At 39.1% G+C, this 14353-nt stretch overlaps 1 protein-coding gene across 2 annotated transcripts in view; it reads right to left on the minus strand.

Moving 5' to 3' along the window:
- The window catches only part of STARD3NL (STARD3 N-terminal like), a 66832-nt gene that overhangs the window by 13310 nt on the left and 39169 nt on the right, over positions 1-14353 (minus strand). For both annotated transcript variants that reach the window (XM_004462575.5, XM_023589974.2), the window contains 5 exons: positions 13258-13335; positions 10722-10799; positions 8740-8793; positions 8509-8626; positions 4428-4523 (listed from right to left, as the gene is read on the minus strand). In XM_004462575.5, coding sequence (XP_004462632.1) covers positions 4428-4523; positions 8509-8626; positions 8740-8793; positions 10722-10799; positions 13258-13335 — 424 coding nt within the window. The remainder of the gene's footprint in view (positions 1-4427; positions 4524-8508; positions 8627-8739; positions 8794-10721; positions 10800-13257; positions 13336-14353) is intronic.

A 14353-nucleotide genomic window follows, 5' to 3' on the forward strand; every position in this document is an offset into this window, starting at 1 on the left:
CTATAGTCAGCTTCTTGATGTACCACCAAACTGTCTTTCAGAGAGTTGCACCATTCTACATTCCCACCAACAGTAAAAGCACGTACCTATTTCACCACATCCTCTCCAGCAATTATAGTTTTCTGGTTTGTTCTTTGTTTTTGTTTTTGTTTTGTTTTACGATGGCCATTATAGACATAGCCTCAATAATCCCAGAGCCTTGGAGTGTCCTCCAAGGTACTGGAAGGAAAGAACCAGACAGATACTTTTGATCATCTTGAAAGTTATACAGCTAGATACTTCTATGGGATGTAAAGGTATCCTGGTTGCCATAGGTAAGTTTTCTGGATAGATAGAGGCCCACATAGTAGCTAACAAAATATGAAACTTTCCCTCTGGGGAAGTCCTGCTACTTTCTCAAATGAGATGGCAAAAAGCTCTGGATTATATTAACCTTGCCTAATTAAAACAATAACAACAACAATAACAACAAATAGGGCAATAAGCCAAGCTTATTGGCTTCCATTTATAAACTTTATTCCTGTAATAATGAAATTAAGCCTACTATTATATAATTAATGCCCAAAAGTAACCTCCTGAAAACTTCCTTGTTATTCAAATATACCTCTCTCTCAAAAAAAAAAAACACAAATATACCTCTCTCTAAACCAAATGCTGCAAATAAACCCACTACCCTAACCTCAAGCTGGGACATGACTCCCAGGGATGAGCCTCCCTGGCACTAGGGATTATTAAAATACATTAATCAGCAGTGTATTTGGAGAAACAACTTGATCAAAAGGGGAAACATTACAAAAAATGGCTTTTTTGGCTAAGAGATTTCAAGTAAGTCGAGAGGACATTCTGGAGATTACACTTATGCACATCTCAGCCAGTCTTCACAAATTGCCACAGTAAAAAAAAGTCTCAAACAAAGTACTCCTGAGGGTCCTAAGGACAACTGGACACAAGCCTCACGAAATTAATATCCCCTCAGTGAGCCTTATCTGGAATATATGTGAATATATTTTCTTAGTACAACATAAGTATACTCATTTACAAATTCCCTAATCATGATTCTTCTACTTCTTTTATCCGAACCTATAATTTTCATTCTACCTGCTAAATATAGTTCTCAGAGAGTACAAGGCTTCAGATTGTTCATATGCTAGTTGAACGCTGAAAGCCAGCAGATATGTGGTCAATCCTACACTTCAGTTTTCAGGTCTGTCTTGGACAACCAACTAAATGGTGAGAATGGCCCAGCCCCACCACAAAAATAAGGATTATCATCAACTGTAAGTGAAACAATTTCATTTCTCTGCTCCATAATATCTATATCCCTTCTCAACTTGAAGCAGTCAGGGCAGACACTGATCAAAGCAGATTTATTATTACTGTAGTTATTAATTGAGTAACTTGTAACATTAATACAAAAAACAAATTTTTAAAATAATGGCTAATAAAAACATTAAAAAGTTCTCAATAACATTTGTTAGGGACATGTAAGTTAAAACCACAATAAGATACCACTTCACATATTCTAAAATGACTATGATCAAAAAGCTAGATCATAAAATATTGATAAGTATAGAAACTGAAATCTTCATGTATAGCTGGACATAATGTAAAATGGTACAACCCCTTTGGAGACTAGTTTGGCAATTTCTTAAAAAGTTAAATATAAAATTGCCATATAACCCAGCAAATCCTCTTCTAGAAATCTATCCAAGAAAAATGAAACTATATATCTACACAAAGACATACATGTACATGAACATTCTTAACAGGATTATTGACAATGGCCAAAAATGGTAAATAATCCAAATAGTCAACTGGTGACTGAATAAACAAAATGTCGTATATCCACGTAATGGAATGGAATAATATTCAGCTATAAAAAGTCAGACGCAAAAAACTATATATCATATGATTACATTTATATTATATGATTACATTTATAGAAAAGGCAAATTTATTGAGAGAGAAAGCAGATCAGTGGTTACCTAGAGCTGGAAACAGAAGCAGGAATTAACTGGAACTTTTTGGGATTATTTCTCTCCGACCTCCCCCCCCCCCCGCCCTCCCCCGCCTCAGTTGTCTGTTCTCTGTGTCTATTTGCTGCATGTTCTTTTTTGTCCACTTCTGTTGTTGTCAGCGGCACGGGAATCTGTGTCTCTTTTAGTTGCATCATCTTGCTGCATCAGTTCTCCGTGTGTGCGGAGCCATTCCTGGGCAAGCTGCACTTTCTTTTGCGCTGGGCGGCTCTCCTTATTGGGTGCACTCCTTGCGCGTGGGGCTTCCCTACGCAGGGGACACCCCTGCATGGCATGGCACTCCTTGCGCACATCAGCACTGCGCATGGGCCAGCTCCACACGGGTCAAGGAGGCCCAGGGTTTGAACCGCGGACCTCCCATGTAGTAGACAGATACCCTAACCACTGGGCCAAGTCTGCTTCCCACTATATTCCACTTAATACACAAGTAAACAAGCTGTGGTCAGATCAACAAACAAATCTGTATAACAAACCACTTTTATATCCTTTAACGGTGCATCTATCAAAATGTGCCAATTTCCCAAATCTCTGTGATACTGGAATTCAAACCATTCCGTTATGAAGAAAATGCTAAGATTTTTATTTTTGGTGCCTCCGATTGCTTCCTCTCTTTTTTTCATTCATACATTCAACAATTATTAAAAATTTATTGTGTCCAGCACAGTTCTAGGTGCTGGAGAAAGATGGAAAAGGGATGGCAGCTGCTGCTCTCACCTCACTCTTCTAGGAGTAAATCAGTGCTGTGTAAGAAAGTTGGCTACTGATAATTTCAGCACTGAAAGACTCAGTTAATTTTTAGCAAGTGGCCTGACAAGAAAGATCTAGAGCACAGCCTTCTTTTTCTAGGCACATTAATTCAAATATTAGTTTTTCATTTTAATTATTTTCCTCAATTGAACATTCAGACAATGCAAATATAATACAACAAAGTAAGCCCTGTTGAACACTCTTTCTCTGCTCAGCACTTATCTGCATTTTTTCTTAAACAAAGCAACTATCCAGGGGACCACTGTGAAAGTGTTTTTGTTCTTGATTAGCTTCATGGTCCAATAAAATAGTAATGCTTTTGGCTACCACTAGGTGGTGGTATAAGCCACAGGCAAGAGGCCAAAGGATAACATTAACTGAATGCTTGATGAAAAATGCCTGAGGTGGTATTCCCTACTTTACTATAAGTATCCTGCTGTTCTGAACTTCCAACAACAAAAATATACATTAGAACTGAGCAACTGTATTACTTTTAGAAAAAGAAGAGGTAATTAAAAACATGAACTGTAATGAAAACTTCCATTTTCAAAAGAATGTGACTGACATACTGCCTTACAATGAGGCAAAGACAAGTTTAATACTTAATTCTAATTACTTTTAGCTTAGAAATAGATTTAGCTAATTCATATCTATTTTAAATGCCTCTTTGTTTTGGTGTTTTATACTGTTTTTAGATCCAAATGGATAGTCTAGAATATCAAATTACTTAGTATTCTGTGCCTTTTATACTTCTGTGCCTTTGATCATTCACATGGCTTTTTCTGCTTGGAATCTGTTTCATCATATTGTGTGTGTGTGTGTGTGTGTGTGTGTGTGTGTTTAAAACAGCTTCTATGCTTAAAGCTGGGAATAAAATACCAGTCTCTAACTCAAGTTTTGTTTCCATTCCAGCAGTTAGAAAAAGAGCAGGTCACTGCTGAGGACAGTACAGACAACACGTGATAAACAGCTGTGGAAGAGGACCCAGAGGACATGCCGGGAGTGAGACCGCTGATGGGGGTAGGTAGGCAGAGTGTCCTGAATTGTGAGTGGAGACTAGGATTGCAGAAGGGCTAGTATTCAGGATAGAAAAAGCAAGTTGCACAATGGCTGGGTAGCTTTAGAGCATAGCATTTTCAGGACAAGGGTGTAACAAGGGGAAGAGGTTGGATAAGTGGCTAAGGGTGGTTCACAGAGGTACCTTCTGCCAGGCTAAGGATCTATGACTTTATTTGTTTTATTTATACCACTGAAGACTTTTGAACAGGGAAATGACATAATCAATTTCCCATTTTCATAGTTAGGGAAAGGCCAGGTAGCTTAGCAGTTGTGTGCACAGACTGGAGCCTGGGTTCAAATCTTCATTCCATTATTAATCTATGGAATGCTGGGGCAAATTATTTCCCTCTCTGTGCCTCAATTTGCTCACCTCTGAAATCAGGATAGTAACACTTCCCCATCTCTGTGTGTCATCACTGGTCTCACGCCAAGGCCATGTCTTACCTATTTTCATATGCTTAGTGTCTGGTGTGTTAAATGTTTGCTAAACGTACTAAGAAAGAAAGAGAAAGAGAGAGAGAAGGCAGGCAGGAGGGCTGACCTTTTTGATGATGGACAAACATACATGATAATCAAATATTTTACCTGCTTCAGATTCAGGAGGAGAATAAAACTGACCATCAGAAAGACCTCCAGGTATAAGTGCTGCCCTCTCTGAAGCATCCTGAACTATCTGGAGTCCTAGAAGAGAAGAAATTCAGATGCTGGGAATGAAGTCAACGATCTTGCAAGATTCAATACAGCATTACAATTACATAAAAATTCTGAGTATTTTGAAAATCTTTCAGCCTTAGAAAGAAAAAAAATGTTTCATTAACAAGCTATGAGCCAGTATTGTATAGATACCAACTAGGTTAAAAAGTTGCCCCATGTTATCTATGAGCACCGTTCCCTTAGGAATACTTACCTCCCTGCAAAATCAACAATGAAAGCAAAACCGAAAAAAACAAACGACAAACTCAGCCAGCTCACATAGTCTACAGTCTGCATGTAGCTAGAGAAATGCCAGCTGTACAGTGTAATAACAGATGGCCTTTTATAAATATACCAAAAGTAATTAAGATGATAAAAAAATTTCTTAAAAAGTACCCCACAGATACATATTTTTAAAAAATGAGAAGAGACAAGACGAGACAAGATGAGATGGGCACTGAGTTCTACGGGTTGAAAGCTGAGTGGTAAGAGAGTCAGAGGAAGCCCCAAACAAATGGCAGGGTCCAGGTGTGTGTATATTGGTGTGTGTATATTATATGCTCTTGACAGCCAAGTAAATGCTGCTGATTAGATTTTCATTAGTTGTGTGTTCTGCTTCATTGGTTACTTTGAATTTGGTTCAATCATTTACTCATACCAGCCTTAGTAATATTTGATGTTTATATGGAGTTTAATTTGATATATATGTATAATAGAGCAATTCTGTTAGCTTTATTTGTCCCTTCTCTACAATATACTGTCAGAAAGGAACAGAGGGCACAGGACAGAAGAAACATCTTTGTATGTTAGTATGATTTTTTTAATCTACTCTTGAATTCTTTTTTTTTTTTAATTCTTAAAAGATTTCTTTATTTCTGCCCCCTCTCTCCATTGTCTGTTCTCTGTGTCCATTTGCTGTGTGTTCTTTTGTGTCTGGTTGTATTCTCATCAGGTGGCTCCATGAACTGATCCTGGGACCTTCCAGAGTGGAAGAGAGGTGATCATTCTCTTGTACCAGCTCAGCCCCTTGGTGTTTGCTAAGTCTCTTATTGTCTCTCTGTGTCTCTTTTTGTTGTGTCATCTTGCTGCATCAGCTTTCCATGTTGGCCAGCACTCCTGCACAGGGCAACATTCTTATGAGGGGTGGCACAGAGTGCCAGCTCACTGTGTGGGCCAGCTTGCCTTCACCAGGAGGCCCTGGGTATCAGATCCCAGACCTCCTATATGGTAGACAGGAGCCCAATTGCTTGAGCCACATCCGCTTCCTGAATTATAATTCTTATAATTAGGTTTCTTCTCTGTAGATGAGATTTTCCAAAACAAAACCAGTTACAAGGATATTTGTTTTCCTCCCTGTTTTTCTGGAGGGTGTTATAATTATGATTATACAAGACTTACAAGATGCAAGATTTTTTTTCTATTGGGGAGAGAAAAAGTGGCAGACGATTGATAGAGGCATAAAAATGGCACATCTTGAAAGTGCACAAGTCTCAGATCTGAGCTTTTGACTATGTAGTCTCTGAGAGCAGTAGGTGGGTCACATGGACTTCCACTAATGACATCAAGCGGAAGAGAATCCCAGTCCAATAATTAATCGTAAGCTCATTTTGCTTTCCTAATTTCCTGTGAGGCCTACTGTCACACAACGAGATAATGGCTTTGGCAGGACTCATGACTACACAATGTGAGCGAGCCCTCAGCTACTTAGGAATGGAGAAAGCCTGAGATGGCTAAGCATTTCTCTGGCTTGCTCTCTTCCTCCTCTGGACTCCATCTTCATCATTGTCCTGCCAATAGTCTGAGCTCTAGGCACTCAACACTTTTCTAATTATGGCTCTGTGATGGTACAGCTAATGTGTCAACTTAGCCAGGTAATGATACCCAGTTGTTTGGTCAAGTAAGCTTCTGGGCTAACTGAAATACAAAGCCATTTCATGGACTTTTATCATTGGTAAATTGATTCTATAGATGGCTGGTAACATCTATAATCAACTGAGGAGACTGCTGTCAAGAATGAGCGATGCGAAGCCAAACTCAGCATGTAAATGCAATGCCTTCCCCCCAGCGTGGGACATGACACCCGGGGATGAGCCTCCCTGGCACCGAGGGATCACTATCAACTACCAACTGATGATGCAACTGGAGAATGACCTTGAATAGAAGGTTCAATGCAGATCAGCAGAATATCCCTGTCTACATAAAATAACATGACTTTAAAATGCTGTTTGACCTAATCTAAGTGGGAAATGGAAAGGAGAAATGAGTTTATATGGCTACGAGTCTCTAAAAAAGAGTCTGGAGGCTGCAGAAGGATTGCCCTTATGCACAACTGAGCAGAGTCTAAGAGACAGATAAAGTAGATACAACCCCCATATATTGGTTCCTTTGAGGGCTAAAGAGGCCCATGGGTGCTATGGTCATGGCAGATGGGATTAACTGCCATGTCAGATGGCCCTTCTTTGGAGCTGGTGTTTATGCGTGATAAATCTGGACTCAGATGGGATCTCTCTTCTTAAGACTTTCATGCTACTGTGCTGGAGTTGTAGTTGGTGTCGGGGCTTAAGATATATTTAGGGGATCTGAATCTCTGGACTGACAATGTGATAGCCAGGCCCTAAGCCTCAACAGACTCCAGCACCTACAATCTGATTTATTGGACTCACCTCACTCAGCTAAGATGGAGTTGAAGAAGGACAACCACCACACCACGGAGCCTAGAGTGCCTACAACTGAAAGCGAGAGGATTGCATCCAGTATCCATGAGGAATCTGAGCCTCCTTTTGACGTAGAGGTGCAATGGACACAACCAATCCAATGTCCACAGAGAAAAGGTGGCATTGGAGTGGGAAAAGTGGACATGGTGGCTAATGGGTATGGGGAATGGCAGGAAGAGACGATATGTGGACGCGTCTTAGGGACTTGGAGCTGCCCTGGATGGTGCTTCAGGGGCAATCACCGGACATTATAAATCCTCACAGGGCCCACTGGATGGAATGGGGGAGAGTATGGGCCATGATGTGGACCACTGACCATGAGGTGCAGAGGTGCCCAGAGACGTACTTACCAAATGCAATGGATGTGTCATGATGATGGGAATGAGTGTTGCTGGGGGGGGAGTGGTGGGGTGGGGGTGGTGGGGTTGATGGGGTCCTCATATATTTTTTTGTAATGTAATATTTTTACAAAATCAATTTAAAAAATTTAAAAAAAAAAAAAAAGAATGAGCGATGTCTCATCCAATGAGTTGAAGACCTTAAAAGGGGAAGTGATTTCAGCATTCAGAGAGAGAATTCCCATTTCTACTTCAGACAGCCAGTGTCTCCTGGGACCTCATTAAGAACCTTTATCAGAGCCCCTGGTTTGCAGCCTGCCCTGTGGAATTGAGACTGTGCATCTCCATAGTCACGAGACAACTTTATAAAATCTCATACTATTTGCAGATATCTCCTGTCGGTTCTGTTTCCCTAGGGAACCTTGACTAATACAGACTCTTATTCAAAGCTACCCCCTGCTTTATGGATAGCAATATGAGAGGGAGGAATCACTGACTATTACTCAAAATTGCTCCCTAAGCTTACTCAAAACTGGTTTAATTTTCTCTGCCCCTAAACAACACAGTTCTGTTTACATGCATAAAATGTATAGTGTCCTACGACTATTATTAATAGGGGAGACAAGGTAAACCTGTCTGAGCAAGAAGCAGTATGGGCTATTTTTGTTGTTGTTGTATTAGTTTTTTTTCCCCACCAGTGTTCACACTTTCTTCCAGGAGAAGTGTGACTCAATGGCAGAAGAGAGGAGCCATATTCTGTTACTATCCTTTCAATCAATCATTTTCTTGATTTTTGTGATAATCACTAAAGAAGAGAGAAGCTGTGACATGCCTAACTATCCACCTGCTCCGTTCAGATCAAGATGTTTATTTCACTTTCTTCTAGCCTGTCTCAAGAGGCTAATTTTGAGAGAAACTTACTGTTTTCTTCTTCTGCTTCTTGAGGTAACACTTTGAAATCCAGGAACCAGGTCTCAATCCAGGCAAGGATGAATGAAATGATGGGCAGCACATAGCCAAAAGCCCCTTGAGAGAAAAGCTGGAAAAACAGATGTGACCAGAGAGGAAAATGCAGTCACCAAGAATATACACTGGAAAACGAGGCTTCATCATTATTCATGGTAATTGTAATGAGAATGTGGTAGGATATACCTTAGAGAGGATCACTTTTGCTAGTAAAAAGGCACTGGTCACTGCTGTCGTCAACTGAAAGACACATAATCCAGCACCATTTGAATTAGATATTTCATACTGTGAAGGCACCTCCCTTACACAAGTTAGCTAACTCCCTTCTTAACCAGGAGCAGGCAGATGCCTGAAAAAGCTATGGTTGGCACTCCAGAGACAGGTTCCTTTCCACCTAATTCTATTTCTCTACCCTCAAACCCAGGCTGGAGATAAGTGGCCTCTATGTGAAACATATCCTTCACTGGCTTCTGGTGGTTTCCCTTCTCCCACTTTTTAGTAGGCTAGTGTTTTGGCCTTAAGAAGGAACAACATCCAAAGCCACTCCCACCACTTAAAAGAAGGAACGAGTGAAACATGTAGGCAGGCTCTCTCTAGGGGTTATGAAGCTCAGAGATATAACCACAGTACCTGGGCCTTGTCACTCCATCTACTAATATTTTAGCATGGTAAAACATGACCAAAGTGATTTCCAGTAGTAGCCTTGTTGACAGAATGGAGGTCAGAGAGCATCAGGTCATGCTCAATAAGTATTAAGAAAGCTTCAGCACTTGTTAACAAAATAAAACTACCACCATACACACCCATACCAGCCAGAGTGACATGTGTGGGAGAAAAGGCATTTTACATGCTGACACTAATTAGCTTTACAGGCTGACACTGACTACTCTTTAGGTACCAAATGGCATTTCCTCCTTCCAGCTGCCTGGATACTCTGTGCAAGGGTTTTTCAAGTCAACAATCAAAAACAATGAAATGAATCCTTAAAGCTAGCCTGGCTCTTTAATAATTTGAAAGTAAATATTCAAGATACTGCCTTTAAACTCTCATCAGGATTTTCTAAGTCAACCACTTTTCTGAAACACTGGGTCAGATTGTCTGAAAAATATGTTTTGGAGATACTGGAACAGAATGTCCCAAATGGGTACAGCTGTAGAAAATCTGGAAGGCACAATCATCACAGCTATTGTGATACTACCAAAGCATATTCAGGAAAGGAAGTCTGGCTAGGATTGTAAGCTTACATACATGAAATGTGAGCTTCATATAAGCAGACAGTCTGATCTCAGTCCTAGGGTTCTGTGAATGCTCAGAAGAGATGGCCCAGGCAGACGTGGCCCCCAGTGGGATCCATTTTAGCAGAGTTGTTCGAGTCCCATCTCCAGCTAGACAAAAATGAGTGTGGCCCACACTTAGATGGAGGTCTCACTCTGATTACTGGACTTGAGGTTATTCCTGAGCAATTCTCTCAAGTATTAAGAGCTTGACATTTCTCCCTGTCTTACTAGAGCTCTCAAAAAGCTGAATTCAGGTATCTATGGAAAATGACATAAATAATTCAAGCAGAATTGTTTATAATTCTTCTTTCAATCAATAAATATTAATTGAGGATGAATAGCACATGCCAAGCTCTGTACTAAATGCAAGAAAACAGAGATGAGTTAAAAAGTCACTACCTTCAAGGAGCTTGAAGTCAACAATAAAAAGGAACATGAGAGCATTTTTCTTTAAGGATGAAGGTAGGGGAAATGAAATGGAGGGGAAGGTATTACTAAAATAAACAGAACAAGTCATGAAAACTCACTAAACAGTTTTAACCAAACAAGTAATTTTCCAAATAACTTTGCGAATAAGGTACTGATCTCAACTCTTATTTGCAAAATGAAGTAGAGCATAGGATGATGCTTGATTAGTAATCAGTCTTGGGACTCTAGTTTCCCCCTTATACTCAGTGTCCATAGAGACAAAGCTAGTTACTCATTATATTGCAAAGAAGTCTAGAGTGTGAAACCTCCTAGAATGTAGAGAAAGGGGACTCAGGAAAAAAGAGTGGAATCCATCCCAGATTCAAATAGCATCTCTTCCCAGCTCAGACCAGGAGTGAGCAGGCAGGCCCTGGCCACCAGCACTGGGGAAGGAGGTCACTCACTCATCTGGGGCATACTCACCGCAATTGCCCACCAATGGCGCAGTTTGCATACAGCATATGCAAGTATTAATACTTTAAATCGGAAAACTGCCAAAAGCTATACAAAAAAAAGAGAGGTTATTTAAAATATATACAAAAAATGAAGTAATTGAGCTTTATGAAAAATTTATCATATTATCTTTATTGTTCTAGCTTAGCTGAGAACTGCCACAAACCAGTGCTGATCTATAGACCAGCATCTGGAACTGCTGGCTCTAGAATTTAAGTGTACTTGTTCTAAGCAAAAAATTACTTAATTGTACTTAACTGAACTTAATATGGTTTTCAAATTAACTTTTCATTATGTATGAGTCCACATATATTTCTGATATCCTTTTAAGATAAAAGAAAATCTTTTGAAAGTTGACTTTTCCATTCCCAAGGCAAACACTCACTTCTGGAAAACACCAGGTGATCAGTATAGTCTGCCATAAAGCTCTGGGTTACTGGGGTCATGGTGAGAAGTCTACCTATCCAGTAGCGTACATCTTTTTACTATGGGTCAGGGACCACTGTGAAGTCCTCTGTTGTGTATTATTATCCCTCATAATCTTTTACCCCAACAACCCTATGAGTTAACTACCATCATTAATCCCATTATAGATATAGGGAAACTAAAGTAGAAAAGTTAGGGAAAATGCTGAAGGCCTCCAAAGCTTCTTAGACAGGAAACTGTGTTTTGAGCCCAGGCAGTGTGAATGTAAACAGCAGGCCCTTAAATTATGGCACAGCAGTCTTAGTAACTCTCATCCACTAAGGAAATAAACATAGAATAAAATTCTACCACTATTAGTTGGAAAATATGTTTATCCAGGGTAGAGAGAAGTCAGGTGACTCTTGAGTAATGCCTCAGGATAAAGTTTTGTCAAAAGTTCCATTCCTCAGGTCCCAAGGTTTCTCAGAGGCTGGGTTCATTCTCTAGGCTAGATATGACAGTACTTCCCATCTGAGCTAATGGGTCCCACCTATTTGTCCAGCACAGTCACTCCCTAAGGAAAGAGGCCAATCAACCCTTGGAGATAAGTCTGGTAAATTAAACTAGCTTCCTGAAAATTCCTGGATCAATCCATTTCATAAATTCAGCAAGGGATATAGGAGAAAAAAGAGAAACCAACTTTGTTACTACATGGCAATCATTTCAGAAGAAAGAAATATCAAGAGATATGAGCCCTCAACCTGCTCTGCAACCAATTTAGATGACTTGGGAAGGGTTAAGACACTGAAGTCACGAAACTCTATTCCTTTATTTGGAAAAATGAGGGGATTAAAATATATCAGTGGTTTTTTCAAATATTCTGTCACAGTCAATCACTGTTTCAACAAAATCCTGTGGAGAACCCTAACATCCTAAGATAAAATGGAACTTCTCAAGTTGCTGAGGCAGGGAATGACAGCAAGGAACCCTGATTTCTATTTACTGGGAACTCCACCTCTTTCTCCCCACACATCTCTGCAGGCCTCTTTGAAAACAAAACAAAACAAGAGTCTTCAGAGTAGTCTGAAAACCACTAGAAAATATAATCACTAAAATTCTCTACCAAAAATAATAATGTTGACACTGATTGCAGCTAACATTTACTGACCTATGATGTATCTACCATTGAGCTATGCGCTTTCAACGCATTCTTTCATCTATTCTTCAGAACTATGATTATCTCATTTTACATATGAGGAAACTGAAGATTAGACCTAGTATATTCAAGGAGTTACAACTAGCAAATGATAATGACGGGAATCAAAACTAGGTATGTTTGACTTTACAGTTCCCTGCCCTTAATCAAAGAACGTACTGCCTCCATGCTGCTAGTGACAATGAAAGAAAGAGTCCAAGTGAATTGGCGGGAATTCTCTGTGAATTTTCATAGCCTATGCTAGCTTTAGCACAAATTAGAATCTGACTTATACTATAAGCTATAAAGAAATACCACTGAGATATAGCAAATGCAATCAGAGTCACAATGTGTCACAGAAAGATACTATACACATTCATTAGAATAAAATGAATGTCTCATCTACAGGGAATTGCTTTGAGGTACCTCTACAATTAAACAATGCTGCTCAAGATGACCAATACATAACTTTTATCAAAAGTTTCTATTACAGCAGATAAAATAGAATTATTAAAAATATACCCAGATAGAATTCTATCTTAAGGCATAAAAGGAATGTCATTTTCATAAATAAGCAAATTTCCCTTTGAGACATTAGGGTATGTCAGTGAGTTTCTATTTCAGTCATTTGAAAGAATAAAGGTTCTCCTCTAAGGAAATGGGAATGGATCCTCCTGCAGCCCTCCTTTTTCTCTCACTGATCTTTTCTTTCCTTGAGATGATGAGACAATTCCTTAGAAAGAGGGAAGAAGAACTAAATGGGCCCATATCTAAGGAAGAAGGAAACAAAAGTAGTGTTCAAGGGGGAGAAAAAAGGAATGACATAGAATCTGAGGCCTATTGAAAAGAAATCTGGCTTTTGGTTTTATCATGTCTGGAAAGATACGTGAAACAGAAAATACTTACAAATATATCAAAATAAGAAGAGTAGTAGTCATAATGTACCACCTCTTTCTCTAATGTGTTCTCAATGCCTCCATTCACCTACAAGGGAGAGGAAGAAGTAAAACTGAGGAGAGATTTATGTGTGAAAATAAAAAACATAATGTAAGAGAACAACACAAGGTTTCATATGTGCTTTCTGTTTTTCTTCTCAGAACCCAGAAATGCTGAAATATGGAGGAAGAGAACCCTCACAGTTGTAATAGAAAACTGCTAAATAGCACTTCTTGAATTCTAAACACATTCAAAAAATATAAATGTATAACTAAAAACAATGACTTTCTTGTAGTCAGTATTTTCAAAATGATTAATAAGAAAACTTTTTTTTTCTCTTCTAAAATAAAGTCTTCGACCTTACAAATGTATAATTTTAAAGAAGGCAGTTAACATTTCTCTAGCGCCTCCTCCTCTTTCTGATCACTTTCCACTGTTTTAGGTCTTGGAAAGCCAAGGGTCCCCTGCTCTCTTAACAACCATCAATGATGGCAGTTAGCATGCCATATGATAGAGCTGTCAATATTATTTATTTATATTTCTTCCTGTCATTTTAACATTCTGGATTCTTAACTTTTTAAAACCTTGAATAGACAAAATAAGGGATAGACTAGACCTTCAATTACAGGAGATAAAGTTACAGTAAACGATGAAAATCAAACCTAATATGATAAACTTTGTCGTCTCCCAATTGTACAACCAAAATGGATTTTAAAAGGTAAAAATTCAAAATTCCACAAATTAACTATAGAGAATTTTATTTTTTAAATCAAGTAAGGGTCATATATCAGGCACCTAATGCAGTGCCCAAGCAGGCAATCTACAACTCTTAGGGTCCGTGGATTAGCCTGATCGGAGGGAAAATGATGGGTAACAGCAAATTCAAGTTTCCGGTTCAGAGCGTAGTCCTGGCAGACAAATGCAGATGGTCTGAAAAAGGACAAAATGAAGGGCAATTAACTAGAACACTGGATAAGGGAAAAGAAGAAAAATGAATAAAGAATACTATTGCAGGATTCACTAAGTGGCCATATTAGAAGAAAAATTACCCCAAGGAAAAGTTGTT

The sequence above is a fragment of the Dasypus novemcinctus genome, chromosome 5 (genome assembly GCF_030445035.2).
Source record: "Dasypus novemcinctus isolate mDasNov1 chromosome 5, mDasNov1.1.hap2, whole genome shotgun sequence".
NCBI lineage: Eukaryota > Metazoa > Chordata > Mammalia > Cingulata > Dasypodidae > Dasypus > Dasypus novemcinctus.